Source organism: Mercenaria mercenaria, chromosome 18 (genome assembly GCF_021730395.1).
Source record: "Mercenaria mercenaria strain notata chromosome 18, MADL_Memer_1, whole genome shotgun sequence".
NCBI classification, from domain to species: Eukaryota; Metazoa; Mollusca; class Bivalvia; order Venerida; family Veneridae; genus Mercenaria; species Mercenaria mercenaria.
In genome coordinates, this window is record NC_069378.1 from 60,628,987 (window position 1) to 60,656,129 (window position 27,143).

Consider the following 27,143-nt stretch of genomic DNA (forward strand, 5'->3'; position numbering starts at 1 on the left):
AATTATCAACTAAATGGAACATAAATTCATCTTAACATCATTCTGCATTAAATGCCCTTTTGCAAGATTTTCATACATTATTTTAGAAACAAGTTCTTCTAAAACTAAAGATGGCTACTGAATTGCCTTCTACTAAGTTCTTTTTATATCTAGTATTCATTTATCAGAACTGGCTATCAAATCACCAAAACTCCCAAATAATCTTATGTCAAATGCATGCCATCATGTATCTCTTTATACCCATAGATATTGATCTTGTCATTTGATTAAGAACTATATATAATAGAAGGACATGCATAACTCTAATATTACCCCTATAAACTTGTACGTAGGGGACAATTCAACAACTCTTACTCTTTTCTCCAGATACACATCACAATTTCAAGAATATATCATATCCCTTGATATTTTGTAAACTATAATAAATCGTAACTGGATAAAGGTGAGAAATAGCATTTAATGAGAAGTTAATCAAAGTTAACAGCCTCATATTAAGTTTATGTAGTAGTACAGATATAAGAAAACACTTTGTACAAAAAATGGCTTTCTTTTTTGCCACTTTTTTAACTGAACAAAAACATTTGTAAATGAAAAAAAAAAAGAAATTTGTAACTTTATACATTTGTAACTGGAACAAATATAATGTAATTGGAACAAAAATATTTGAAACTGGACAAAGGTGATTTATAACTGGAACAAGCAGATTTCTGACTGGAATAAAATACTTGAAAACTAGAACAAAGTATGTCAATGGCCACTTATTGAGCTTTAAAAAACACTGATTAAACAAAAAGAGAAGCATAATCATGAAAATGTTGTACATGTATATTTCTATGATATAAACAATAATTTCTGGAATGATTAAATAAATGACAAATACAAGAATTCCTAATTAGCTCATCTGAGTAATACATTTCATTAAAACTTTAAAACTAAAACTCAACTGCTAACATTACTGTGTACAACCTATCATTATGTTTCCACTATTTAAAGCTGAAAGACACTGACTTTCTTGATACAATTTCTATAACACTTTTTTTCAACAGTATTTCATTTAAGAAATAATAAGTTCCCAAACGTGCTTTATAGTAGAATAACTCGAGTTTTGAGTTTTTATGCGCAAGAATATATCACCTGAATGATATATTGTTTTGCATAAGAACAAAAAACTCTGGTTATTCTACCATAAATCACATTGGGAACTTATTATTTCGATTCTAACACGACATACTAGTATCAACAGTGTTAGTAAAAATGGTAACTACTTTTTATGACCGTGCTAAGCACCTGGATCGGATGACGTCATTGCATGCGAGTGGTTTATTGCAGAATAACCCGAGATACATTTTGTATGTAGGTTATTTGCTGGTCATGTTAGAATAAATAATATACGCCAAACAGTGATTTTGTTCCTGTACAGAAACCTTTGCACTTGGGCTATATATTATGTAGGTTTTGCACTTTGACTATAAAGTAAACTTTGTTCTTGGACAATATATGTAACCTTTGCACTTGATCTTTATATGCAACCTTTGCACTAGTGCAGCATAGGTAGCTTTTGCACTTTGACTGTAAAGAAAGCTTTGCTCTTAAGACAATATATGTAACCTTTGCACTTGGTCTTTATATGCAATCTTTGCATCTGGGCAGTATATGTAGCTTTTGCACTTTTGACTGTAAAGAAACCTTTGCTCTTGGACAATAGATGTACCCTTTGCACTTAGGCAATATATGTAACCTTTGCACTTTGGCTATATAAGAAACCTTTGCACATGGGCTAATATGTAACTTTTGCACTTGGACAGTAAAGAATCCTTTGCACTTGGGCTATAAATGTAACCTTTGCACTTGGGCTGTATATGTAACCTTTGCACTAGGGCTGTATATGTAAACTTTGCACTAGGGCTGTATATGTAACCTTTGCACTAGGGCTGTATATGTAACCTTTGCACTAGGGCTGTATATGTAACCTTTGCACTAGGGCTGTATATGTAACCTTTGCACTAGGGCTGTATATGTAACCTTTGCACTTTGGCTGTATATGTAACCTTTGCACTTGGGCTATATATGTAACCTTTGCACTTTGGCTATATATGTAACCTTTGCATTTGGGTTATATATGTAACCTCTGCACTTTGGCTATATATGTAACCTTTGCACTTTAGCTGTATATGTAACCTCTGCACTCGGGCTGTAAAGAAACCTTTGCTCTGAGAAAATATATGTAACCTTTGCACTTGGGCTATATAAGAAACCTTTGCATTTGGGCTATATATGTAACCTCTGCACTCGGGCTATATATGTAACCTTTGCACTTTGTCTATATATGTAACCTTTGCACTTTGGCTGTATATGTAACCTTTGCACTTTGGCTGTATATGTAACCTTTGCACTTGGGCTATATATGTAACCTCTGCACTTTGGCTATATATGTAACCTTTGCACTTTGGCTGTATATGTAACCTTTGCACTTTGGCTGTATATGTAACCTTTGCACTTGGGCTGCATGTGTAACCTCTGCACTCGGGCTGTAAAGAAACCTTTGCTCTAAGAAAATATATGTAACCTTTGCACTTTGGCTATATAAGAAACCTTTGCATTTGGGCTATATATGTAACCTCTGCACTCGGGCTATATATGTAACCTTTGCACTCTGGCTATATATGTAACCTTTGCACTTTGGCTATATATGTAACCTTTGCACTTTGGCTGTATATGTAACCTTTGCACTTTGGCTGTATATGTAACCTTTGCACTTTGGCTGTATATGTAACCTTTGCACTTGGGCTGCATGTGTAACCTCTGCACTCGGGCTGTAAAGAAACCTTTGCTCTAAGAAAATATATGTAACCTTTGCACTTTGGCTTCATAAGTAACCTTTGCACTTGGGCTATATATGTAACCTTTGCACTTGGGCTATATATGTAACCTTTGCACTTGGGCTATATATATGTAACCTTTGCACTTTGGCTGTATATGTAACCTTTGCACTTTGGCTGCATAAGTAACCTTTGCACTCTGGCTATATATGTAACCTTTGCACTTTGGCTGTATATGTAACCTTTGCACTTTGGCTGCATAAGTAACCTTTGCACTAGGGCTGTATATGTAACCTTTGCACTTTGGCTGCATAAGTAACCTTTGCACTTTGGCTGCATAAGTAACCTTTGCACTAGGGCTGTATATGTAACCTTTGCACTTTGGCTGCATATGTAACCTTTGCACTAGGGCTGCATAAGTAACCTTTGCACTAGGGCTGTATATGTAACCTTTGCACTTTGGCTGCATAAGTAACCTTTGCACTTTGGCTGCATAAGTAACCTTTGCACTAGGGCTGTATATGTAACCTTTGCACTTTGGCTGCATAAGTAACCTTTGCACTTTGGCTGCATAAGTAACCTTTGCACTAGGGCTGTATATGTAACCTTTGCACTTTGGCTGCATAAGTAACCTTTGCACTTTGGCTGCATAAGTAACCTTTGCACTAGGGCTGTATAAGTAACCTTTGCACTTAAGCTGCATATGTAACCTTTGCACTTGGGCTATATATGTAACCTTTGCACTTGGGCTATAGATTTAACCTTTACATTTGGGTTGTATATGTAACCTTTGCACTCGGCCTGTAAAGAAACCTTTGCTCTAAGAAAATATATGTAACCTTTGCACTTGGGCTATATAAGAAACCTTTGCACTTGAGCTATATATGTAACCTTTGCACTTGAGCTATATATGTAACCTTTGCACTTGAGCTATATATGTAACCTTTGCACTTTGACTGCATATGAAACCTTTGCATAGTTACTCAAGACAAGTACTTTCTTAATATCAGTCCAACTGTATATTTCAAACCCTAATGGTTTTAACATTTTTTTTTTGTATCTTCCAGCCTTAAACAGCACCAGTAACTTCAAACATAATGTGCTGACATGAAATATTCTAACAAAATATGTGAATTCTTCTCCACTATTGTTCAGCATGCAACATTCCTTGGTACTTTTGTTTACCTTTTAACCTTTAAAACCACAGGTAATCCATGGGTAAGATCTCTAAAAATTTCATAAAGATAATTTGTTTATAATGTGTTATTTCTAGCAACAAGATTAATTTTGACAAGTAACAAGTTAATTCACCATTCTGTTATTTTAGCATGCAATAATTAAACTGGGTTTGAACGCCACAGTCATAAGAAACAGATTGGATATGAATTGTCTAATAGACTAGCTAGCAATTTGACCTACTTTTGCATTTAAACCGTACCAGTACTGAACAGTACCAGAATGAAATTGTGAAAGCCTAAAAAGCTTGTTACATTAAAATAACTGTTCTTTAGATATGAAAACCAATACATTTTAGCTAATCAAATAGATTGTTGAGCCGCGCCATGAGAAAACCAACATAGTGCGTTTGCGACCAGCATGGATCCAGACCAGCCTGCTCATCTGTACAGTCTGGTCAGGATCCATGCTGTTCGTTTTCAAAGCCTATTGCACTGAGAGGAACCATTATTGAAAAGCATGAATCCTGACCAGACTGCACGGATGCGCAGGCTAGTCTGGATTCATGCTGGTCGCAAACGCATTATGTTCCTTTTCCCAAGGCGTGGTTCATTTTCAAGTCAGATTTTAAATGTGCTTTCCAGCAGAGGTTAAGCATTTACTTATACAGTTATTATTTCTTAAATACTCTCATCAATATTCAAACAATAATTCTGTAAAACTCGCTATTAACATATGAGCTGCACTACCCTTTCAATGGATTTTCTCATTTTTTATATTCTAAAAATGTTTGCTCTTAAATAAATATGCATATAACCTTTTGCTCATAACTGAATAAGCATATAACCTTTTGCTCTTAAATCAATATGCATATAACCTTTCCCTGAAAGGTCACTTAGAATCTGACTACACATAATGACATATCTTCTAGCAAACAAAGGTTACAGTTCATGGAATATGTGAATAAGCAGTTATATATTTATTGTTTCTACTTGTAATTAAATTGAAATGGGAGATTAGAATATCAGTTTATAAAGTTAGCCTACAGCTCCATAATGTGGTCCCTTACCTTTATCTACATTTTGTTAATCCTAAAACATCTTAAAAAGTATACAATTCAATATAATTATTATGAAGCAATAGGCCAGAGAAAATTTAAAAGAAATAACAAGAAACGCGGCAATGCCACGAAACCATGTTTTCAACACTTTTCATAAGAATAAAAAAGTATACTGAATCACAGTGCACCCCTTTAAAGCACAACCCTAACCCTAACCATAACCCTATTTTTAGTAACAATGACCTTGACCTTGATCCCAGAAACCCCAAAATCAATCCCAAGCTACAACTTTATATACGTTTTCTATACACCAAGTTTCATCATGATAGCTCATTCCTAAGTTAAGTTATTGACCGGAAACCCTTTTTCTATTTTAAGTAACAGTGACCTTGACCTTGACCCCAGAACCCCAAAATCAATCCCAGCCTTTGTCTTGATATAAGCAACATACATACCAAGTTTCATCATGATAGCTCATTCCTAAGTTAAGTTATTGACCGGAAACCCTTTTTCTATTTTAAGTAACAGTGACCTTGACCTTGACCCCAGAAACCCCAAAATCAATCCCAGCCTTTGTCTTGATATAAGCTACATACATACCAAGTTTTATTCAAATATCTTTACCGAAACAAAAGTTATTGACCGGAAACACCAGTTTGATGCTGCCATCCGCCTGCCCGACCAACGACATACCCCAATAACTCAGGTTTAACAAGAAATAGTTTGAAGTATTGCTTTAGAACACAAACAAGAAGAATTTAACCTTTAGCCTGCTGGCGGCAGATTATTTTGCCATTCTTTTTTTTCCATATCCGTGCAGTCTGATCATGGTCTGCACTGTTCACTATTCAGTCAGTAAATTTTCAGTGAACACCCCTTTAAATAATAAGTTATGCTGCCCAAATTGAATGACGGACCAATCCATTTTAGAAATTTAACAGTGTAAAGGTTTAACACTTCCTAAACAAAGCCAAGCAAGCAAAGAATTTCTGCAGAGAAGGCATCGTCAACTGTTGTTTGTAAAGAATTCCAGCACAGCATAAAACTTAGGAAAAGTAGTTAGTACATGTACTGTGAAAGCATTTCATTTGATGGGAATAAAACTTTGTGGTTTTGCCCAAAATGGCTGTTTTGTTGCTATATGAATTTTGTGGATTTCAGTTTATCAATATAAAAGAAGGGGCAGTTTGTTTGTTCGCAGAAATTAATTCAAGCACAAAATCCTTAATTTAAACTAATTTAGCTTATATTACTTTATTTCAGCTCGATTGTGATGAACGCTTCAAGCTTATTTGAACCACTCTCGAGTACGCTTCCTGGGAAAACCAGTACTGGTGTCATATGAGAAGTCTTGGTCATGACTCCGGTGGGGCTCGAACCCTCAACCCCAGGGCTGAACAGCCTATGCCTTAACCACTAGAACACTGCTCCCCTTAAAATCCTTAAAAATTAGTTCCACGTGAGTATTAATGATTTCACAGTACAGTAAGCATGCCAGGTGAGTAGAGTTCTCCACTCTTTTGTTAGCAATTACTCTAAAAAGCTACACTTTAAAATTATGCATACTGATATATAAAACTTTCAAATACAGGTTTTTTATCAAACGCAAAAGAAAAAGAAAAAAATCGAGAGTTGTCTACCTTTTGCTGCTGCCACTACTGCTTCCACCATGGCTGCTGTCCGTACTTCCCTGATGTTCGTTTGATTGCAGATTCTTCCATATTTGACATTTCGCCACTTCCTCCGTTATATTTACTTGATTTATGAAGCTATCATTTCCACCATTAATCGCTAGATTGATAATCGACGCCTGCGGTCTTTGGTTCACTTCCGGATTTGCGTTTTTGGGATCCAACAAAGTTTCATATTCCTGTAAGGAGTTAAGTTCAAAATTTTGTTTTAACAGTGAGGAAGTGATTTAATATTTGTACATGTATGAGTACATATAGGATTTTAAGTGTCCGACATGTAAAAATTCAGACGACTGCATGTTATTAAAATAATTCTGAAGTACATGTTAAAAAAGTACTGTAAAACCTGTAATAAACAGTCGTTCAATGGGAATGTTACTGTCTGTCTGCTTAAAGCAGGTGGCCACATAAGAAAAGTAACTTGTCTTTTAGCTGGAATTAAAATAAAAAGTCAATTATGGAAAATGTGTAGACTGGCTACTTAGGCAAGTGGTTGCTTAATACAGGTGACCATAAAAGGCAGGTTCAGCATTACTTGTAAAACAAAAATCTAAAATTCTAAACAAGTAGATTTATGACATATACTGACCAAGTCCAGTATGTTTGTTGGACATTATTAAGTACACACTGCAACCTATACAGTCTTTAGAAAAAATATAACTTATGTTTAGAATAAAGACACTAGAAAACAAAGAAAATGTGCCATCAATATCTCAAATTCATAAAATTTCTACCTCTTTTTAATTCATACAAAAAACTTACATCTTGTTTCTCCTGAATTTCAAGTTCTTTATCATCTTTCTCACGTTTGCTGATTTCTGGCATTATATCATCCAGCCACTTCAGTTCTGTCTGTGTAAACAGATAGTCTAATGCCTTCCGTATAAAACACATTGCCAATACCTGGAAACAATTTCAGGGTAAAAGTTATTATGACAATGCAAAAATGAAATCTTTGGGAATAAACATATCAAATGTAACTAGAAATTGCTTTTGTAAAAACAAGCACATTCCCCCCAATGCAAAGTCCCATAGGCAAGAAGTCAATAGGGGTCAGGAGCGAAGGTCAAAGAGACACTGATGGTTGGCTGCAATAGGGATCATCTACTTGGCATGTCCAGTCATCCCGCTAAATTTCAACACTCTTGGCCTTGTGGTTCTCAAGTCACTGTTCAGGCTCCTGTGACCTTGACCTTTGATCAAGTGACCCCAAAATAAATAAGGGTCATCTACTCTGCATATCCAATCATCCTATTAAGTTTCAACATTCTAAGTCAAGTGGTTCTCAAGTTATTTTCCAGAAATGATTTTACATGACCAGGCCCCTGTGACCTTGACCTTTAATAGACTTACCCCAAAATCAATAGGGGTCATCTACTCTGCATGTTCAATCATCCTATGAAGTTTCAACATTCTGGGTCAAGTGGTTCTCAAGTTATTGATCGGAAATTGTTTTCCATGTTCAGGCTCCTGTGACCTTGACCTTTAACAGAGTGACCCCAAAATCGATAGGGGTCATCTACTCTGTATGTTCAATCATCCTATGAAGTTTCAACATTCTGGATCAAGAGGTTCTCAAGTTATTGATCGGAAATGGTTATCAATGTTCAGGCCCCTGTGACCTTGACCTTTATTGGAGTGACCCCAAAAACAATAGGGGTCATTTATTCTGCATGAACAATCATCCTATGAAGTTTCAACATTCTGGGTCAAGTGGTTCTCAAGTTACTGACCGGAAATGGTTTTCAATGTTCAGGACCCTGTGACATTGACCTTTAATGGAGTGACTCCAAAATGAATAGGGGTCATCTACATTGCATGTACAATCATCCTATGAAGTTTCAACATTCTGGGTCAAGTGGTACTCAAGTTATTGATCGGAAATAGTTTTCAATGTTCAGGCCCCTGTGACCTTGACCTTTGACGGAGTGACCCCAAAAACAATAGGGGTCATCTACTCTACATGACCAATCATCCTATGAAGTTTCAACATTCTAAGTCAAGTGGTTCTCTAGTTATTGATCGGAAATGGTTTTCAATGTTCAGGCCCCTGTGACCTTGACCTTTGACGAAGTGACCCCAAAAACAATAGGGGTCATCTACTCTGCATGACCAATCATCCTATGAAGTTTCAACATTCTGGGTCAAGTGGTTCTCTAGTTATTGATCGGAAATGGCTTTCAATGTTCAGGCCCCTGTGACCTTGACCTTTGACGGAGTGACCCCAAAATCAATAGGGTCATTTACTTTTCATGACCAATCATCCTATTAAGTTTCAACATTCTGGGTCAAGTGGTTCTCTAGTTATTGATCGGAAATGGCTTTCAATGTTCAGGCCCCTGTGACCTTGACCTTAAACAGAGTGACCCCAAAATCGATAGGGGTCATCTACTCTGTATGTTCAATCATCCTATGAAGTTTCAACATTCTGGATCAAGAGGTTCTCAAGTTATTGATCGGAAATGGTTTTCAATGTTCAGGCTCCTGTGACCTTGACCTTTGACGGAGTGACCCCAAAATCAATAGGGGCCATCTACTCTTCATGACCAATCAGCCTATTAAGTTTCAACATTCTGGGTCAGGTGGTTCTCTAGTTATTGATAGGAAATGGTTTTCAATGTTCAGGCCCCTGTGACCTTGACCTTTGACAGAGTGACCCCAAAAACAATAGGGGTCGTCTTCTCCAGCAGCCCTATAACCCTATGAAGTTTGAAGGTTCTAGGTCAAATGGCTCTCCAGTTATTGCTCGGAAATGAAGTGTGAAGTACGTACGGATGGACGGGCGGACAGACAGGGCAAAAACAATATATCTCCCCAGGGGGAGACATAATTACTAGATGTAAGTGTAACAATGGTATGAATTTCCACAACTTCCAAGCAAGGCAGTTTTTATTTTTTGCAGCCATTCATTACTTAGCAACAGTTTTCATTAAAAGTTTACTTAATAAAGCAAATTAATTAACATGATAATTATAATTTTGCTTCTAAGCTATCTCAATTGCTACATTTTCTTGCTGTTTACAGTGTTTTCTAAGTTTTTTGCTGTGTGTAGTAAGCTGTTTAAAGCATTTTCAAAGTGGTTTGCGGTGCTTTTGAAGCTGTTTAAAGCATTTCCGAAGCTGTTTAAAGCATTTTCTAAGTGGTTTGCAGTGCTTTCGAAGCTGTTTAAAGCATTTTCTAAGTGGTTTGCTGTGCTTCCGAAGCTGTTTTAAGCATTTTCTAAGTGGTTTGCAGTGCTTCCGAAGCTGTTTAAATGTTTAAAGCATTTCTAAGTGGATTGCAGAGCTTTCGAAGCTGTTTAAAGCATTTTCTAAGTGGTTTGCAGTGCTTTCGAAGCTGTTTAAAGCATTTTCTAAGTGGTTTGCAGTGCTTCCGAAGCTGTTTAAAGCATTTTCTAAGTGGTTTGCAGTGCTTCCGAAGCTGTTTAAATGTTTAAAGCATTTCTAAGTGGATTGCAGAGCTTTCAAGGCTGTTTAAAGCATTTTCTAAGTGGATTGCAGAGCTTTCGAAGCTGTTTAAAGCATCTTCTAAGTGGTTTGCAGTGCTTCCGAAGCTGTTTAAAGCATTTCTAAGTGGATTGCAGAGCTTTCGAAGCTGTTTAAAGCATTTTCTAAGTGGTTTGCAGTGCTTCCGAAGCTGTTTAAATGTTTAAAGCATTTCTAAGTGGATTGCAGAGCTTTCGAAGCTGTTTAAAGCATTTTCTAAGTGGTTTGCAGTGCTTCCGAAGCTGTTTAAAACATTTTCTAAGTGGTTTGCAGTGCTTCTGAAGCTGTTTAAATGTTTAAAGCATTTCTAAGTGGATTGCAGAGCTTTCGAAGCTGTTTAAAGCATTTTCTAAGTGGTTTGCAGAGCTTTCGAAGCTGTTTAAAGCATTTTCTAAGTGGTTTGCAGAGCTTTCGAAGCTGTTTAAAGCATTTTCTAAGTGGTTTGCAGTGCTTCCGAAGCTGTTTAAATGTTTAAAGCATTTCTAAGTGGATTGCAGAGCTTTCAAAGCTGTTTAAAGCATTTTCTAAGTGGATTGCAGAGCTTTCGAAGCTGTTTAAAGCATCTTCTAAGTGGTTTGCAGTGCTTCTGAAGCTGTATTTACAGCTTTTGGCGGGACATCCTTGCAAAGTTCATTACACTGTAGTAAATAAATAGTTAAAGTAATAATCAGCCTGAAGTTTAAACACTCTAATATGAATAATATTGAAACATACCATAATGGTTTGCAGTGCTTCTGAAGCTGTTTTAAGCATCTTCTAAAGTGGTTTGCAGAGCTTTCGAAGCTGTTTAAAAGCATCTTCTAAGTGGTTTGCAGTGCTTCCGAAGCTGTTTTAAGCATCTTCTAAGTGGTTTGCAGAGCTTTCGAAGCTGTTTAAAGCATTTCTAAGTGGTTTGCAGTGCTTCTGAAGCTGTATTTACAGCTTTTGGCGGGACATCCTTGCAAAGTCTCATTACACTCTGTAGTAAATAATATAGTAAAAGTAACAATAAGTCCAGCCTGAATTAAACACTCTAAATATGAATAAATATTGAAACATACCATAATAGGGAAAGCAATGGAGATTGCCTTGATTGTTTTGATCACCCATAACATCACCAGACATAATACCTGAAACACACAATATAACATGACCTTTACAACTCACAAGTCTCAAGTACAGTATGAAATCTAAAATATTCGCAATTTTTTCTACCGTCTATCCTGTGACAATTTCATTGACATTTTATGCATCTTTCAACCAGAAGTAAGTTATTAATACAACAAAGGCCTGACTACTCATCTTGAAAATAAATAAATTGAAAAAAAATTCAAACCTGTTTGTGACTATGACGGTGTCCACTCAATAATGCATCAAATATGCCAGTGAGAAAATTCAGTGCATCGCAATTTGAACCAAATACTGTAAAATCATTAATTTTGTAGACGTGAAATTTCATGGTTTTGGTCAAAACAGCAATTTCGCGGGGATACGAATTCGTGGATTTCAATGTTTGAACATAAAATGAATTGGAATTTTACTTTTTTGTTGGTACTAAATTTTGTGGATTGACTCAACCATGAAATCCACGAAAATTAGTCCCCCACAAATATTAATGATTTCACAGTATAGACAAATATGTTAATCAACATGTTTTTTAAGTACGAAACCCTGAAAATTACATATAATGTGACAAATAGTTTATCAATAAATACTTAATAGCCTACAATGTATTTACTATTGAAAATACTTCAATCTATTTTTAGTAACACCAGCTGTAAAATGGTAAAATAAAGCACCTGGATGAATGTGAAGAAGTGAACTCTTCGTGTTCTCACATGACGGAGGTACGTATAGTCTGGCTGGTATTTCATTGGCATGAAGAGTATCATAATACGGTTCACTAACTGCATTCCTTTCAGTGACGAAATACCCATGAACAAGAAGACCCCATACAGCACAGCCATTGGAATGAACTGAAATACAGAATTTTTTGTGTACAGTTTAGTGAGTGTGTTCAGGTTTCATGTCTTTTCCAACAAATTTTCAGTCATATAAACGAATATGCCTGCTTGAAGCGGTGAGTTCAATGATCAACTTTATAGTGCTGCCTCACTGTGATATCACGCTGTAGACACCTGACATGATATCCCACCCAGTCAAATTACAGTGACACTAGGCTGACCAGTCATAGCACTATCCCCATAATGCTGAGCACCAAGCAAGGAAGCTACTAGTACCATTTTTTAAGTCTTTGGTATGATGCGGAGAGCAATCACACCAAAGACCTCCAACACTCAGAGCTTGTTAGATTTTGAGCAATTAACAATACATTATAGGTCATATGGTGTCTTTTCCAGCTTTTAATGGTAGGGGAAAAAAAACTCAAGTGCCCCCCTCTCCAGGCATTATTTCAGGCATGGGTGGGCACAGAAAGTGGTAAATACTTCAGCAGTGTAGTGTCTTTCATTTGTAAAATGGCACAAACTGACCTAATTAATTTTATATTTTCTATTTCTTAAAGCCATGACTTTTCCTGTCAGAAAATTGTATCAAACAGTGATAGTTTATAAATACTTTAATCGTCTTACCTTCAAAAGAGATGTAAGGAACACAGACAATCCAATCATCAAAAATATCGCAACCCCTGTAACTCGCTGCTCCCTGAAAGACAACATACCGGAATTCATGTTTCTTTGGTTTAAAGTGACAGTGAATTATCCAACTACTATGTAAGTGGCTATACTGACAGGTCAAAAAGTTGGCAAATTGCCAACTTCCATATGTTTCACAAGCAGAAATATTCACATATCCCCGAAAACTGAAATGCCAAACCTAAAGGTTTATTTATCTTTACTTCTCAAAGAGTGTACTGATGCGCCTTGGTGAGCATAGAATTTATACTGGCTTATATTTTTGCAAATTTCTTGAATTCGCAAACACTCCCAGTCAAGCATTTTTCAACTTATACAAGTCGACAACAGAGGTGCAGAATCTACTCAAGGGCTTGTTAACTCATGGTCAAAATGCACCAAAAGCACTGCTTAATCTTTACCCTGCTAAATTTCTAAAATGGACTGGTCCATCGTTTCAATTCTGGCAGTACCACTTATTATTCAAATGGGTGTTCACTGAAAATTTACGACTGAATAGCGAACAGTGCAGACCCAAAATCAGCCTGCTAGGTCACTAAAGCAAAATCACTTGCCGCCAGCAATCTAAAGGTCAAACGCATCAGATATTGAGATTTTACAACAAAATTCTAGATGCAAGTAAAAGAGTCTGTTTTGGTCTTATTTCGCAAAACATCATAATATATAAATTATCATGAACATTAGTATGTGGTTTTCTTTTCATATATTTTGAATTAAAATCTAAAATCAATATTTTAGTGCAGTTTATGATGACCAAAATGTCTCAATAAACTTACGTTACAATCAGGAATTTTTTTTTACTCCTGAAGCGTTACACCTGGATCTTCAAATTAAACTTACCTTACGCCCAGGAATTTAGGTCTTTCTCCCGGAGCAGTACACTCGGATTCTTTCTTCAGAGACATCACATGATTGATAGAGAGGACGGTAGCGGCGACAAAGTACGGCAGACCAAGTATAGAGTTGATAATGATCAAAATGGCAACAAGCAGCAAGTCAAGATGATAACCACACCCTTTCTGTAAACAATACAGTACAACCTCTGTTAACCCTTAGCCTGCTAAATATCTAAAATGGACTGGTCCATCATTCAATTTGGACAATACCATTTATTATTCGAAGGGGTTTTCACTGAAACTTTACTGACGTAATAGCGAATAGTGCAGACCATGATCAGCCTGCATGGAGATGCAGGCTGATCTTGGTTTGCACTGGTTGCAAAGGCATTTACCTCAATGGATAAAATGAAATATGCTCTTTTCAAAGCTCAAAGTGTTAGGAATTGGTCAAAAATTCGTAAGTTGATTAATCAGTACAACAAGAGCTGTCCGTAAGACAGCCAAGCTCGACTATTCAAAATATTGTCACAGAAGCAGGAAATTATTACCCAAAATGTTAAATATCAAAAGAGTTTTAAGTTCGAAAGGGGACATAATTTGACCAAAATACATATCAGAGTTATGGGACTTGATGTTATCAACTAGTTTTATAACCCCGAAGAAACATGTTAAGTTTCAATTCAATATCTGCATTAGTTTTGGGGATAGTAACTTGCATGTTAAACTTTAACCAGAATTTTCTAAGTCCAAAAGGGGGCATAATTTGCTCAAAATACATGTTAAGAGTTATGGAACTTGACCCAGTGAGGTTGGTAATTGACCTTGAAAAAGAATAAATAAGTTTCAAAGCTATATGCCTTTTGGTAATAGCCGAATGTACTTGCACGCAATACTTTAACCAGGATTTTCTAAGTCCAAAAGGGGGCATAATTTGCCCAAAATACATGTCAGAGTTATGGGACTTGGTGCTATCAACTAGTTTTATAACCCCGAAGACACATGTGAAGTTTCAATTTAATATCTGTAGTAGTTTTGGAGATAGTTACTTGCATGTAAAACTTTAACCAGAATTTTCTAAGTCCAAAAGGGGGTATAATTTGCCCAAAATACGTGTCAGAGTTATGGAACTTGACCCAGTGAGGTAGGTAATTGACCTAGAAAAAGAAAAAATAAGTTTCAAATCTATATGCCTTTTAGTAATAGCTGTATGTACTTGCACGCAAAACTTTAACCAGAATTTTCTAAGTCCAAAAGGGGGCATAATTTGGCCAAAATACATGTCAGAGTTATGGGGCTTGACCCAGTGAGGTAGGTAATTGATCTAGAAAAAGAAAAAATAAGTTTCAAATCTATATGCCTTTTAGTAATAGCTGTATGTACTTGCACGCAAAACTTTAACCAGAATTTTCTAAGTCCAAAAGGGGGCATAATTTGGCCAAAATGAAGGTCAGAGTTATGGGACTTGGTGCTATCAACTAGTTTTATAACCCCGAAGACACATGTGAAGTTTCAATTCAATATCTGCATTAGTTTTGGAGATAGTAACTTGCATGTAAAACTTTACCCAGAATTTTCTAAGTCCAAAAGGGGGCATAATTTGCTCAAAATACATGTCAGAGTTAAGGGACTTGACCCAGTGAGGTAGGTAATTGACCTAGAAAAAGAAAAAATAAGTTTCAAATCTATATGCCTTTTAGTAATAGCTGTATGTACTTGCACGCAAAACTTTAACCAGAATTTTCTAAGTCCAAAAGGGGGCATAATTTGGCCAAAATACATGTCAGAGTTATGGGGCTTGACCCAGTGAGGTAGGTAATTGATCTAGAAAAAGAAAAAATAAGTTTCAAATCTATATGCCTTTTAGTAATAGCTGTATGTACTTGCACGCAAAACTTTAACCAGAATTTTCTAAGTCCAAAAGGGGGCATAATTTGGCCAAAATGAAGGTCAGAGTTATGGGACTTGGTGCTATCAACTAGTTTTATAACCCCGAAGACACATGTGAAGTTTCAATTCAATATCTGCATTAGTTTTGGAGATAGTAACTTGCATGTAAAACTTTAACCAAAATTTTCTAAGTCCAAAAGGGGGCATAATTTGCTCAAAATACATGTCAGAGTTATGGGACTTGACCCAGAGAGGTTGGTAATTGACCTAGAAAAAGAATAAATAAGTTTCAAAGCTATATGCCTTTAAATGATAGCTGTATGTACTTGCATGCAAAAACTTAACCAAGGTGTGACGCCGACGCCGACGCCAGGGTGAGTAGAATAGCTAGACTATTCTTCGAATAGTCGAGCTAAAAATACTCGGAAGATCATGAATGAAGTAAGATAAAAGACCAACGGCCACAATTGGGGTCCTTACAGCTAACTTCTTGAATTTCGGACGATGAAATAGCTCTTTATTATTTCTCACATATCTTGTGTCTTTCAGTGAATGGCTCAACATTTACAAGTCTATTCTGCTGAAGAAGTATAGGTCCAGTGGTTAAGGCAAATGCCAATTGTGCACGGCCCCCCCCCCCCCCCCCCCCCCCCGTCTTAGATCCAGCTTCAGTCTATAATATATTCTAATATGGCAGAGTGCTTTTGTCCTGACTCGAAAGTGATTCATTTCTTAATTTTTATATTTTTTGGTGGGTTTAACGTCGCACGTCGCACCAACACAATTATAGGTTATATGGCGATTTTCCAGGTTTGATGGTGGAGAAAGACCCCAGCTGCCCCTCCGTGCATTATTTCATCAGGAGCAGGCACCTGGATAGAAACACCGACCTTCCATAAGCCAGCTGGATGGCTTCCTCACATGAAGAATTCAAAGCCCTGAGTGAGGCTCGAACCCAGTCGATGAGGGGCAAATGATTTAAATTAATTAGTATAAACTAAGAAAGTTTGGGAATAGCTCTGGTAGTTCGGGTCTTTCAATATATCTCAAGTAGAGTGTAAAAATTTGCAGAAACTTGGCAAAATATCAGCAATACATATCATATGTGATGTGGCTGCTGATGAAGAGCCATTTTATTTATATTTAGTAAGAATCAAATCCATTGAATAATTTCAAACTTACCTTCAATTTGTTTTCCTTTCTATTGACAATCACAGCAGTAATTTGCTGATCCATGAAGAGGAGGATGGTGGCCAGTAGTGCCGGAATGACCGCTGCTACACATAACCAAATAGGATTCTTCTCATGGAATGGATATATGAACCAGCCGCGTGTCGCATGATTCGTCGGCTACAAAATTGTTAAATATTCATATATTTTGTTTTTGGGTTCAAGGACGTTTCTTTTCACAGTATTTTAGTTATGTAAAATTGGGCAGTTAACCTTACCAGTGTTCCTGGATTCTGTACAAGTTCAAATTTTCTTTGCAAGTAACTGCCAACTCCCTCACATGAATCAGAGGTTGAGGAAGAATGATTTCAGACACAATGTCTTTTATCAAATTGTCAAGGAGAACAAACGCATCGTCCGGTGATGGAACTTTCCACCCCGCGATCCATTGATCTGCACTCTCTCTATTGAGCTAAGCAGGCTGGCTTAAATATTCATTTATACTCCTATTCATCCCATAACCAACCAGTCACATGACCGATGATAACAAGTCACATGACCATGATAACCAGTCACATGACCGATGATAACCAGTCACATGACCAATGATAACCAGTCACATGACCGATGATAAAACGGGGTTTATTCTTGAGCGAAGCCGAAGTAAAAAGCACATCTTTATTTACAAATAAAAGTACTGAAAGCACTTTGTTATTTTTAAGTTCAAAAATAATGTTTTTCAAGCTTACTTGAAATTTAACAGGAACTTCCAGTTTTGGTGTGTCCAATCCAATGATGGCATCTGTACCAACCATTAGAGCTATTGCCAAAATTACAGCGAAGTCTGATATAATAGTACGTACCTGAAATTTAATACAATACATTCTATACATTCGGCTGAAACTGGATATTTCAAATACTAAGGGACCTAGTGTTTTACTTCTAGAAAGACCCCTGTCTATCGACCAATGCAAAGGTGACTTTCATTTTCTAGTTTAGCGTTTCTTCTTTCATTTTCTTTACTTCCAGAAATAGCTGAAGGTCGAGTGACATCATTTTCTGTGTAGTCAAATACATACATATGCCTGGCGAGTGGCAAGACTGCATAAAAAGAGGATCATGATGACCCTGAATCGCTCTTCTGAGTAGTATGAGCCACATGTTTAAAATGGCACACTGATGCTGAAATATTAGAAAGTAGGTCAGTAGGTCACATTCATGGTCACTGAAAGTCAGTTTTAAGATCGGTGTGCAAAACTGTACATGTCATCCAAATTTCAAGACTGTCTCTTAAAAAACAAGAAAGTAGGTCAGTAGTTCAAGGTCACGGTCAAGTGACCCCTAATCACTTGGGGTCATAAGGTAACTATAATTAAACAGTCTAGGAAATATGATCTGATAATTTTTTAACTATATAACTATATAACTCATATAACAAGTGACTGCCAGGGTGGGGCCCCTTTTCACCCCAGGGGCATAATTTGAACAATCTTCATAGAGGACCATAAGATGATGCCACATGCAAAGTATTGATGCTCTATGCCTTGCAGTTTGGGACTAGAAGATTTTTAAAGTTTTATTCCTATATAAGTCTATGTAAAATTTGTGACCCCCGGGGCGAGGCCTCTTTTCACCCTAGGGGCACAATTTGAACAATCTTCATAGAGGACCATTAGATGATGTCACATGCCAAATATCAAGGCTCTACCCCTTGCGGTTTTGGACAAGATTTTTAAAGTTTTTCCTTTCTGTTGCCATGGCAACCAGAGTTCTGCATGGAATTCAATTCTTTGAACAATTTTAGAAGGGTGCCACCCAAGGATCATTCCTGTGAAGTTTGTGTAATTTTGCCCAGTGGTTTTCCAGAAAATATTTTTACAAAATTTTGAAGGACACATGACACACGACAGACATTGAGCGGTCACGAAAGCTCACCATGAGCCTTTGGTTCAGGTGAGCTAAGAATGTGCCCGGTGTCCTAAGGATATTCTATTTCCTTACAAATATAAAATAGTGGCAATTCATTAAGGCAAACTGTACAAGGCAATTAAAGGTCCGACAAGAATCCATCAAAGGTGCAGGAATTCAAGCAAGCCAAGAAAACTTATTTAGGTGTTAACAGGCCAAAATTTAAGTACATTGTAATCTTACTTACCCATGTTGGGAACCATCGACTATTCCTAGACAATTTAAATCCATAAGCAATTGCGAATGTTCCTATAAACAGCAGACATGACAAGAAAAACACGTCTGCTACATGATTACATCCATCCCCGACAAGACTCCCACCATGTTCTATACAGTGATCGCGTGGCAGTTTATGCCACTCTATATTTGAGTAGTTGATTGTTGTTGTGGGTGCTAATGTGGTGATATTTGCAACCGCATATGTCACATTCGTACTGTTAGTAGGAGCAGACGTTGACGGCGCACTTGGTGCGATACAAATACAGTCATGAAATGGCGACACATCTGGGTTTAAATTCACTGGCACTTTATGGGTAATGTCTATTAATTTCCCAACTGCTTCCTTTATAAATATAAGTGAAATCAGAGCGGCAAAACTTTCTTCTGTGAATCTGGTAATGTATCGTACAAGTGCAGAAAGGTCAAAGGCAACCATAACAATCAGGATGAGACCTGTCCAAAGACCGACCCACCAACGGAATGAGAGATAATTCCAACCGTTGTCTCTGAAAAATATTAATAAAACCCATGCTGCTAAAAAGTCACCAATGGTTCCTTACATAAAAGCGTCATACCAAGCCACACCAGTCCTGTGATTAATTTTTATGCCCCCGAAGGGAGGCATATTAGTTTTCAACTGTCCGTCCGTTCGTTAGTTTGTCACAATGTTAACTTTTTGCATGAAGGCACTTAACTCGCAAACCACTGCACCCAGGACCTTCAAACTTCACATGCTAATAGTACTTATTGAGTACATGACCCTTATTGTCTTTGGGGTCACCAGGTCAAAGGTCAAGGCGCTGCGGGGGCATTTGTCACCATTAGTGACAACTCTTGTTTTCTTAATCTTTTTTTTTTATTAAAACAATCTCTATCTTATCTTTTTTCAAACTTATGCAAAGGTGGATTTCTGACGGTGGTTGGGTAAACTAAACACAAGTAGGTAATAGAGATTTCAAAATAGACACATTCAAAAGCAAAGTACTAAAATAGTGTTTTGTTGCAACATGAATATAAACATAATTATCCAGCTTAAAACTGATTTTTGATTAAATGAAATTGCAGCTTATTACATATTTTACCTCGATTTCTTTGCCGATATCATGTCAAAGTTTTAAAGTAATTGTGGACACTTTTTCTGTCTGCTTTTCTAATAAAAAAGTACTTAAATGAAATACAGAGAGATGCAGGAAAATGAAATACAGAGATTGCAGGAAAATGAAATACAGAGAGATGCAGGAAAATGAAATATAGAGATTGCAGGAAAATGAAATACAGAGAGATGCAGGAAAATAAAATACAGAGATATACAGGAAAATGAAATACAGAGCGATGCAGGAAAATGAAATACAGAGATGCAAGAATGAAATACAGAGAGATGCAGGAAAAGTACTTACTCGCTGAAATTATATAGAATTGTCTCGAACACGAGTACCGGCCCTGTAGAGCCCAGTATGGTCAGAGGCTGCCCAGAACATAAAGCATACAGAACACCTACAATGCATCCCGCCAATAAACTCTCCAATGCTCCCTGAAAAACATAGAATATTGATATATTTAAAGCCAAATAACTTGAAATAACAAAAAGTCATTTATATCAATGTATTTAATTCAAAAGTGTCCAATTATCTACACAGAGAGCTACACACAACTGAATAATTGTACATGTAGTTAGTTTAACCTAAAAATTACAAGATATGAAGTAGTGTGCCTGTAACAGCTTCCAAAGTTTCTGTAAAATTACATCAATTATTGATATGTGATTCAGTGCTGCTTGGTCAACATAAAATGCAACATGAGCACTTGCTTTACCATACTGGTGAAGTAGTGTCAAAAACACGGAACAGCATCAACCTTTAGCCTGCTGGGGGCAAGTGAGTTTGCCTTTTATGACCAGTGTAGACCAAGATCAGCCTGCACATCAGTCAGTAAATTTTCTGTAAACACCCCTTCAAATAATAAATGGTACTGCCCAAACTGAATGAGGGATCAGTCCATTTTAGAAATTTAGCAGGCTAAAGGTTAAAACTGCCAATTTTTTACAGTTCCAATATATAAAACAAATAATCTTACCAAATCATTCTTGGTGGCGTCTGCCAGCAACCCACCGAATGTGATGATTGGTGTTAGACACGCAAAATAAAGAAACATGAAGGATGCCAGAGTTTGTACATGTAGGGCATCTTTGAAATCACTAACGTAAAATGGTGCTTTTCTTTTTATATCTTGAATTAAGCCACCAAACAACCTGCAAAACAATGAAAATATATACACATAAGGTTTTCCAATAATATTTTTACAAAATGCATAAAAATAACACATAAATAAACATGCTTCACCTTTGCATACAAATTCAAAAGTAGTTTCTCCTGTATCCATATCCCCTTGTGACATTGCATTTTGGAAAAGGGGATATTGGGTCTTATGTCAGTTTTTGCTTTTAGTTGAGTTCACCATCACACAGACACAATTATGGGTCATATAACAACTTTCCCACTTTTGATGGCAAAGGAAGACCCGAAGTGCCCCTCCATGCATTATTTCATCGTGGCGGGCACCTGGGTAGAACCACTGACCTTCTATAAGCAAGCTGGATGGGTTCCACATATGAAGAATTAAACACCCCAAGTGAGGCTCAAACCCACATCAGTGAGGGGCAAGTGAATTGAAGTCAGTGACCTTAACCACTCAGCCAGAGAGGTCCTGGTCATTTTTTTGTACTATGAGATTATCTCTCTAAGTAACTCTTTCTCTTCAACAAGCCCTGACCACTCAATTTTATAAAGATTTGTATTAATTAAATTATTTTTACCACAAGTAGTACAAATGTAGTTTTGGGAGACAAGTTCCAAACTTCTAGCATCTCGCTGGTTGATTCTTATTTGAAATTGTTGCTGCTGTCAGAAGAGAATTTTGAATGTTTGTTGATAACATTTGCCCGTTCTTTGAAGGGCGGAGTCATCTCCATGTGACTCCTCCTTTTCTAGAGCTATCTTCTTACCACATGATTTCTTATCTGCCAATTCTTTGAAGAGCGAGATTTTCCGACATTTCCTCTGTCTCTGAAGCTACATTTCCTTTTGTCATTTCTGATTTACCTGCCAATTCTACAAAGGGTCTGGTCATCTCCATGAGACTCCCATTTTATTATAGCTACCTTCCTACCTGCCATTTTTCTGAAGGATGGGGTCATCTTCATGTGACTCCATCTCTTCTATCAATGCCATCGTCCAACTGGACAATTTCTTACCTGCCAGTTCTCTGAAGGGTGGGGTAATCTCCATGTGACTCCTCTTCTATCAAAGCCATCGTCCGACTGGACAATTTCTTACCTGCCAGTTCTCTGAAGGGCGGGGTCATCTCCATGTGACTCCTCCTCTTCTTCTACAGCTACCTTCCCATTGGGCAACACTTTTTGAGGCTCAACAATTTTTTTCCTCCCCTCTTGAGAAGGAACACTTTTAGGTGGCTCAATTCTAATGGAGGGGTCCCACTCTCCAGGGGGCAGAACTGTGACTTGGTCAAGAAATTCATCTATACCAGCCAACAGATCATCCCTGTTATGGGCATGATATGCAACATCATGAAACACCTGTAGAAAAAATAAATTTGTGTTGTTGTAAAACACAGTAAGGCAATGGAGTAAATGACTAAAATTACAGCCAAGGAAAATGCTAACAGAAAGGAAAGAAACATGCTAAAAATTGACAATAGATAAATGAATGAAGTATTGCCAAGCAACAAAGAAGTCCCATACTGGAAGAGGACTCGTCTGAACTGCAGTATACTCTAATGATACCTGTCAATAATGTATGTACGATTTCATCATTTTATACAGTATGTAATAAGGCAAAACGCTTGAAACTGGTATGTCTAAAATTCTATAGTGTAACTGACAATTGCTCTTGATAACAAAAAATATCTTTAATAACATTTCATTTCTGAACTAGTGGGAACAGTAAGAACAAAGAGCTGTCACAGGAGACAGCGTGCTCGACTATTTCGATGCTGGATAGTGAAACTGGGCACATCTGAGGAAACTGGAGCTGTTACTGGAGTGATTATTAACTCCAATGGTGAATGAAGATATTGCACAATTGCCTCAGTCTGTGTCAAAAATATTAAGTAATAAGAGAGGTACAAATAAAGTGTATCAAAACACTATATAAGTATAGCCTAAGCAAAAAGGGGGCATAATTAATAAAATATTGGTGCAAGAGTTATGCATCTTGTGTAATATGATGTGGGTGATAATGTGGAACAACTACTTCAAGTTTGAATCAAATGCATTTCATAATAACTGAGAGATAGTGAAAATGCATCAAAATTAACCTTTAATTCTAAGTAACAGGGGGCAAAATTCATGAAAAATTGGTGCCAGAGTTATGCACCTTGTGATAAATGGTGTGGGTGAAGATGTTGAACAACTATTTTAAGTTTGAATCAAATCCATTCTGTAATAACAGTGATAGAGTGAAAGTGCATCAAAACTTTAACCTGAAATTCTAAGTAAAAAGAGGGAATAATTCATGAAAAATTGGTGCCAGAGTTATGCACCTTGTGTCAAATGATGTGGGTGATGATGTTGAACAATTATTTTAAGTCTGAATCAAATCCATTCAGTAATAACAGTGACAGAGCGAAAGTGCATCAAAACTTTAACCTGAAATTCTAAGTAAAAAGGGGGAATAATTTATGAAAAATTGGTGCCAGAGTTATGCACCTTGTGTCATATGGCATTGGTGATGATGCTAAACAACTATTTTAGTTTGAATCAAATCCATTCAGTAAAAACAGAGAAAGGTGAAAGTGCATCAAAACTTTAACCTGAAATTCTAAGTAAAAAGGGGGAATAATTCATGAAAAATTTGTGCCAGAGTTATGCATCTTGTGTCATATGATGTGGGTGATGATGTTGAACAATTATTTTAAGTTTGAATCAAATCCATTCAGAAATAACAGAGATAGAGCGGAAGTGCATCAAAACTTTAACCTTAAAAACAAAGTGGAAAGGGGAGATAAATCATGAAATATTGGTGCCAGAGTTATGGCCCTTATGCCAGATGATGTGGGTGATGATGAGGAATAACTATTTCAAGTTTGAATCAAATCCATCAAGTAATTACAGAAAATAAGTTGAAAAAAGCGAAAGTGTAAAAAAACTTTAACCAAGGTGGGGATGCGGAAAGACGCAGACGCCGGGTCGAGTAGGATAGCTCTCCTTATACTTTGTATAGTCGAGCTAAAAATGTGATGAAATATTTCATCAAAAAGATAGACTGATGGAATGGCCGGAAAGCACAATCCTGTAGTCCCTGAAAACCAATCGTAGGACCAGTCAGGGAAATATACACCTTACAGTTACAGCAAAATAAATACCTCATCTGTCATCAGGGTAGCTATAGATCTTCCAATTTCATGGTATCTGCTCTGGTTCCCAACTGGACCGAGTAACAGAAACATGAATTTTGTAGGCACTGGAACTTCCGTGAGATCGCCCATCACTGACGATGTCTTAAGACGTATAAATGCTGACACCATGTGATTGAGGAAATCAACTTCCCCACATAAAACATTGGCAGCTTCTGAACCGGGTGGAATCTTCTTCATAAAGTGAGAGTTTAACTGAAATGACAAAATATGAGCAATGAAGTCTCCCTTCTGAAGAGTGTAAAATACTTAGAGTAATTAACACATCCCACAAGTTCCATAGTGGTTTTTCAATCCAGTAAAAAAAGAAGTTAATTGTTTGCTAATTTATTTTCTTCAAAGGAGGTAGCGGCTGCTTAATTTTTGTTCCATATGCAAAAAAAGAGCTGTTGGGAGACAGCAACACACTCCACTACCCAGTTCTTTCCTCTATAACTACTAACTATTTATTAAGTTATATCATTGTTCAAACTAGTTCTACATGTTTCACATTATGACCATTATCAAGAATAGTCTACCAAAGGCACTTATTCCAAAACTGTAACTGTTACAACAAACTTTTACCCTCACAGAATCTTTTATAGATACTGACTGAATGGCAAACAGTGCAGATCATGATCAGACTGCACAGATGCAAAGGCAGAATCACTTGCCGGCAGCAGGCTAAAGGTTAAACAAAGTATACAGATTACCTTCGCTGTGGAAGCACTTTGATACAGATCTTCTCCTGAAGACTGATTTCGCCGCAAGTTTGACCCGAGCGATGACATGTTATTTATCTTTGGATGGCTGTCTTGTCTCATTATTTGGTTAAAGTTTGGCAATGTCTTCACACCCTTCAACTTATTCTTGGGGTCATCACCTTCAGTTACAGAAAAAAATTCACTTGAAAAAATGGTGGAAGTGATACAACAGCATCATTACTTTGGATGTAATTAACCCTTACCCTGCTAAATTTCTAAAATGGACTGGTCCATCACTCAGTTTGGACAATACTATTTATTATTTGAAGGGATGTTCACTGAAAATTTACTGACTGAATAGCAAACAGTGCAGACCATAATTAGCCTGCACGGATGTGCAGGCTAATCTTGGTCTGCAATGGTCGCAAAGGCAGAATAACTCACCGCCAGCAGGCTAAAGGTTAAAATTGTGAATATAAAATCAGCGGACTAAAACATGAATAGTATATTTTCACATATAAGACATACTCGCTTATAAGACGCACCCCGACATCAGACAAGCAATCTGGTTTTTTTTTCCTTTTAATTTCCTTATAGTACACGCTTATAAGATGTGCCCCACTCTTCGAATTGGAACTATGAGTCCTAATAAGTGTCTTATAAATGAAAATATAATTATGGTAGTTTCCACATGATAACAAAAACAAGAAGGTCATGATGACCCTGAATCGCTCACCTGAGTAATATGAGCTACATGTTTCAAATGTCAAACTGATGATAAAATATTAAGAAAGTCAGTAGGTCACATTTATGGTCAATGAAATTCAGTTGTATGATTTGTGTGCAAAACTGTGTATGTCATCAAAATTTCAAAGCTGTATCTTAAACAAGAGCTGTCACAGGAGACAGCGCGCTTGATTATTTCGATGCTGGATAGTGAAACTGGGTACATCTGAGGAAACTAGAGCTGTCACTGGAGTGTTTAATGACTCCGATTATGGATAAAGATATTGCACAATAGCCTGAGTCTATGTCAAATATATCAACTTAAAGTAATAAGAGAGGTAAAGATCCTATGTATCAAAACACTATATAAGTATAGCCTCAGCAAAAAGGGGCATAATTCATTAAATATTGGTGCCAGAGTTATGCACCTTGTGTCATATGGTGTGGGTGATGATGTTGAACAGCTATTTTAAGTTTGAATCAAATCCATTCAGTAATAACAGAGACAGAGTGAAAGTGCATCAAAACTTTAACCTAAAATTCTAAGTAAAAAGGGGAAATAATTAATGAAAAATTGGTGCAAGGGTTATGCACCTTGCGTCATATGGTGTGGGTGATGATGTTGAACAACTATTTTAAGTTTGAATCAAATCCATTCAGTAATAACAGAGACAGAGTGAAAGTGCATCAAAACTTTAACCTGAAATTCTAAGTAAAAAGGGGAAATAATTCATGAAAAATTGGTCCAAGGTTATGCACCTTGTGTCATATGATAAGGGTAATGATGTTGAACAATTGTTTAAGTTTGAATAAGATCCATTCAGTAATAACAGAGATAGAGTGAAAGTGCATGAAACTTGAACCTGAAATTCTAAGTAAAAAGGGGAATAATTCATGAAAAATTGTGCCAGAGTTATGCATCTTGTGTCATATGATGTGGGCGATGATGCTGAACAACTATTTTAAATTTGAATCAAATCCATTCAGTTATAACAGAGGTAGAGTGAAAGTGCACCAAAACTTGAACCTGAAATTCTAAGTAAAAAGGGGGAATAATTCATGAAAAAATGGTGCCAGAGTTATGCACCTTGTGTCATATGATGTGGGTGATGATGTTGAACAATTATTTTAAGTTTGAATCAAATCCATTCAATAATAACTGAGATAGAGTGAAAGTGCATCAAAACTTTAACCTGAAATTCTAAGTGAAAAGGGGGGATAATTCATGAAATATTGGTGCCAGTGTTATGGCCCTTATGTCAGATGATGTGGATGATGATGAGGAATAATTATTTCAAGTTTGAATCAAATCCATCAAGTAATTACAGAGGTAAGTTGAAAAAAGAGAAAGTGCACC

The 27,143-nt window shown here is 36.8% G+C and overlaps 1 protein-coding gene across 14 annotated transcripts in view; it reads right to left on the bottom strand.

Annotated features, from left to right (window-relative positions):
* LOC123538498 (electroneutral sodium bicarbonate exchanger 1-like) overlaps window positions 1–27,143 on the bottom strand; it is a 143,105-nt gene that overhangs the window by 7,686 nt on the left and 108,276 nt on the right. For 13 of the 14 annotated variants that reach the window (XM_053530338.1, XM_053530341.1, XM_053530340.1 and 10 more), the window contains 15 exons: window positions 25,070–25,239; window positions 24,327–24,572; window positions 22,280–22,539; window positions 21,021–21,195; window positions 20,345–20,478; window positions 18,916–19,453; window positions 17,510–17,623; window positions 16,773–16,940; window positions 13,705–13,883; window positions 12,802–12,874; window positions 12,010–12,186; window positions 11,272–11,340; window positions 7,509–7,649; window positions 6,696–6,925; window positions 4,005–4,046 (listed from right to left, as the gene is read on the bottom strand). In XM_053530338.1, the coding sequence (XP_053386313.1) occupies window positions 4,005–4,046; window positions 6,696–6,925; window positions 7,509–7,649; window positions 11,272–11,340; window positions 12,010–12,186; window positions 12,802–12,874; window positions 13,705–13,883; window positions 16,773–16,940; window positions 17,510–17,623; window positions 18,916–19,453; window positions 20,345–20,478; window positions 21,021–21,195; window positions 22,280–22,539; window positions 24,327–24,572; window positions 25,070–25,239 (2,716 nt within the window). The remainder of the gene's footprint in view (window positions 1–4,004; window positions 4,047–6,695; window positions 6,926–7,508; window positions 7,650–11,271; window positions 11,341–12,009; window positions 12,187–12,801; window positions 12,875–13,704; window positions 13,884–16,772; window positions 16,941–17,509; window positions 17,624–18,915; window positions 19,454–20,344; window positions 20,479–21,020; window positions 21,196–22,279; window positions 22,540–24,326; window positions 24,573–25,069; window positions 25,240–27,143) is intronic. The other variant, XM_053530337.1, reaches the window with a different exon arrangement.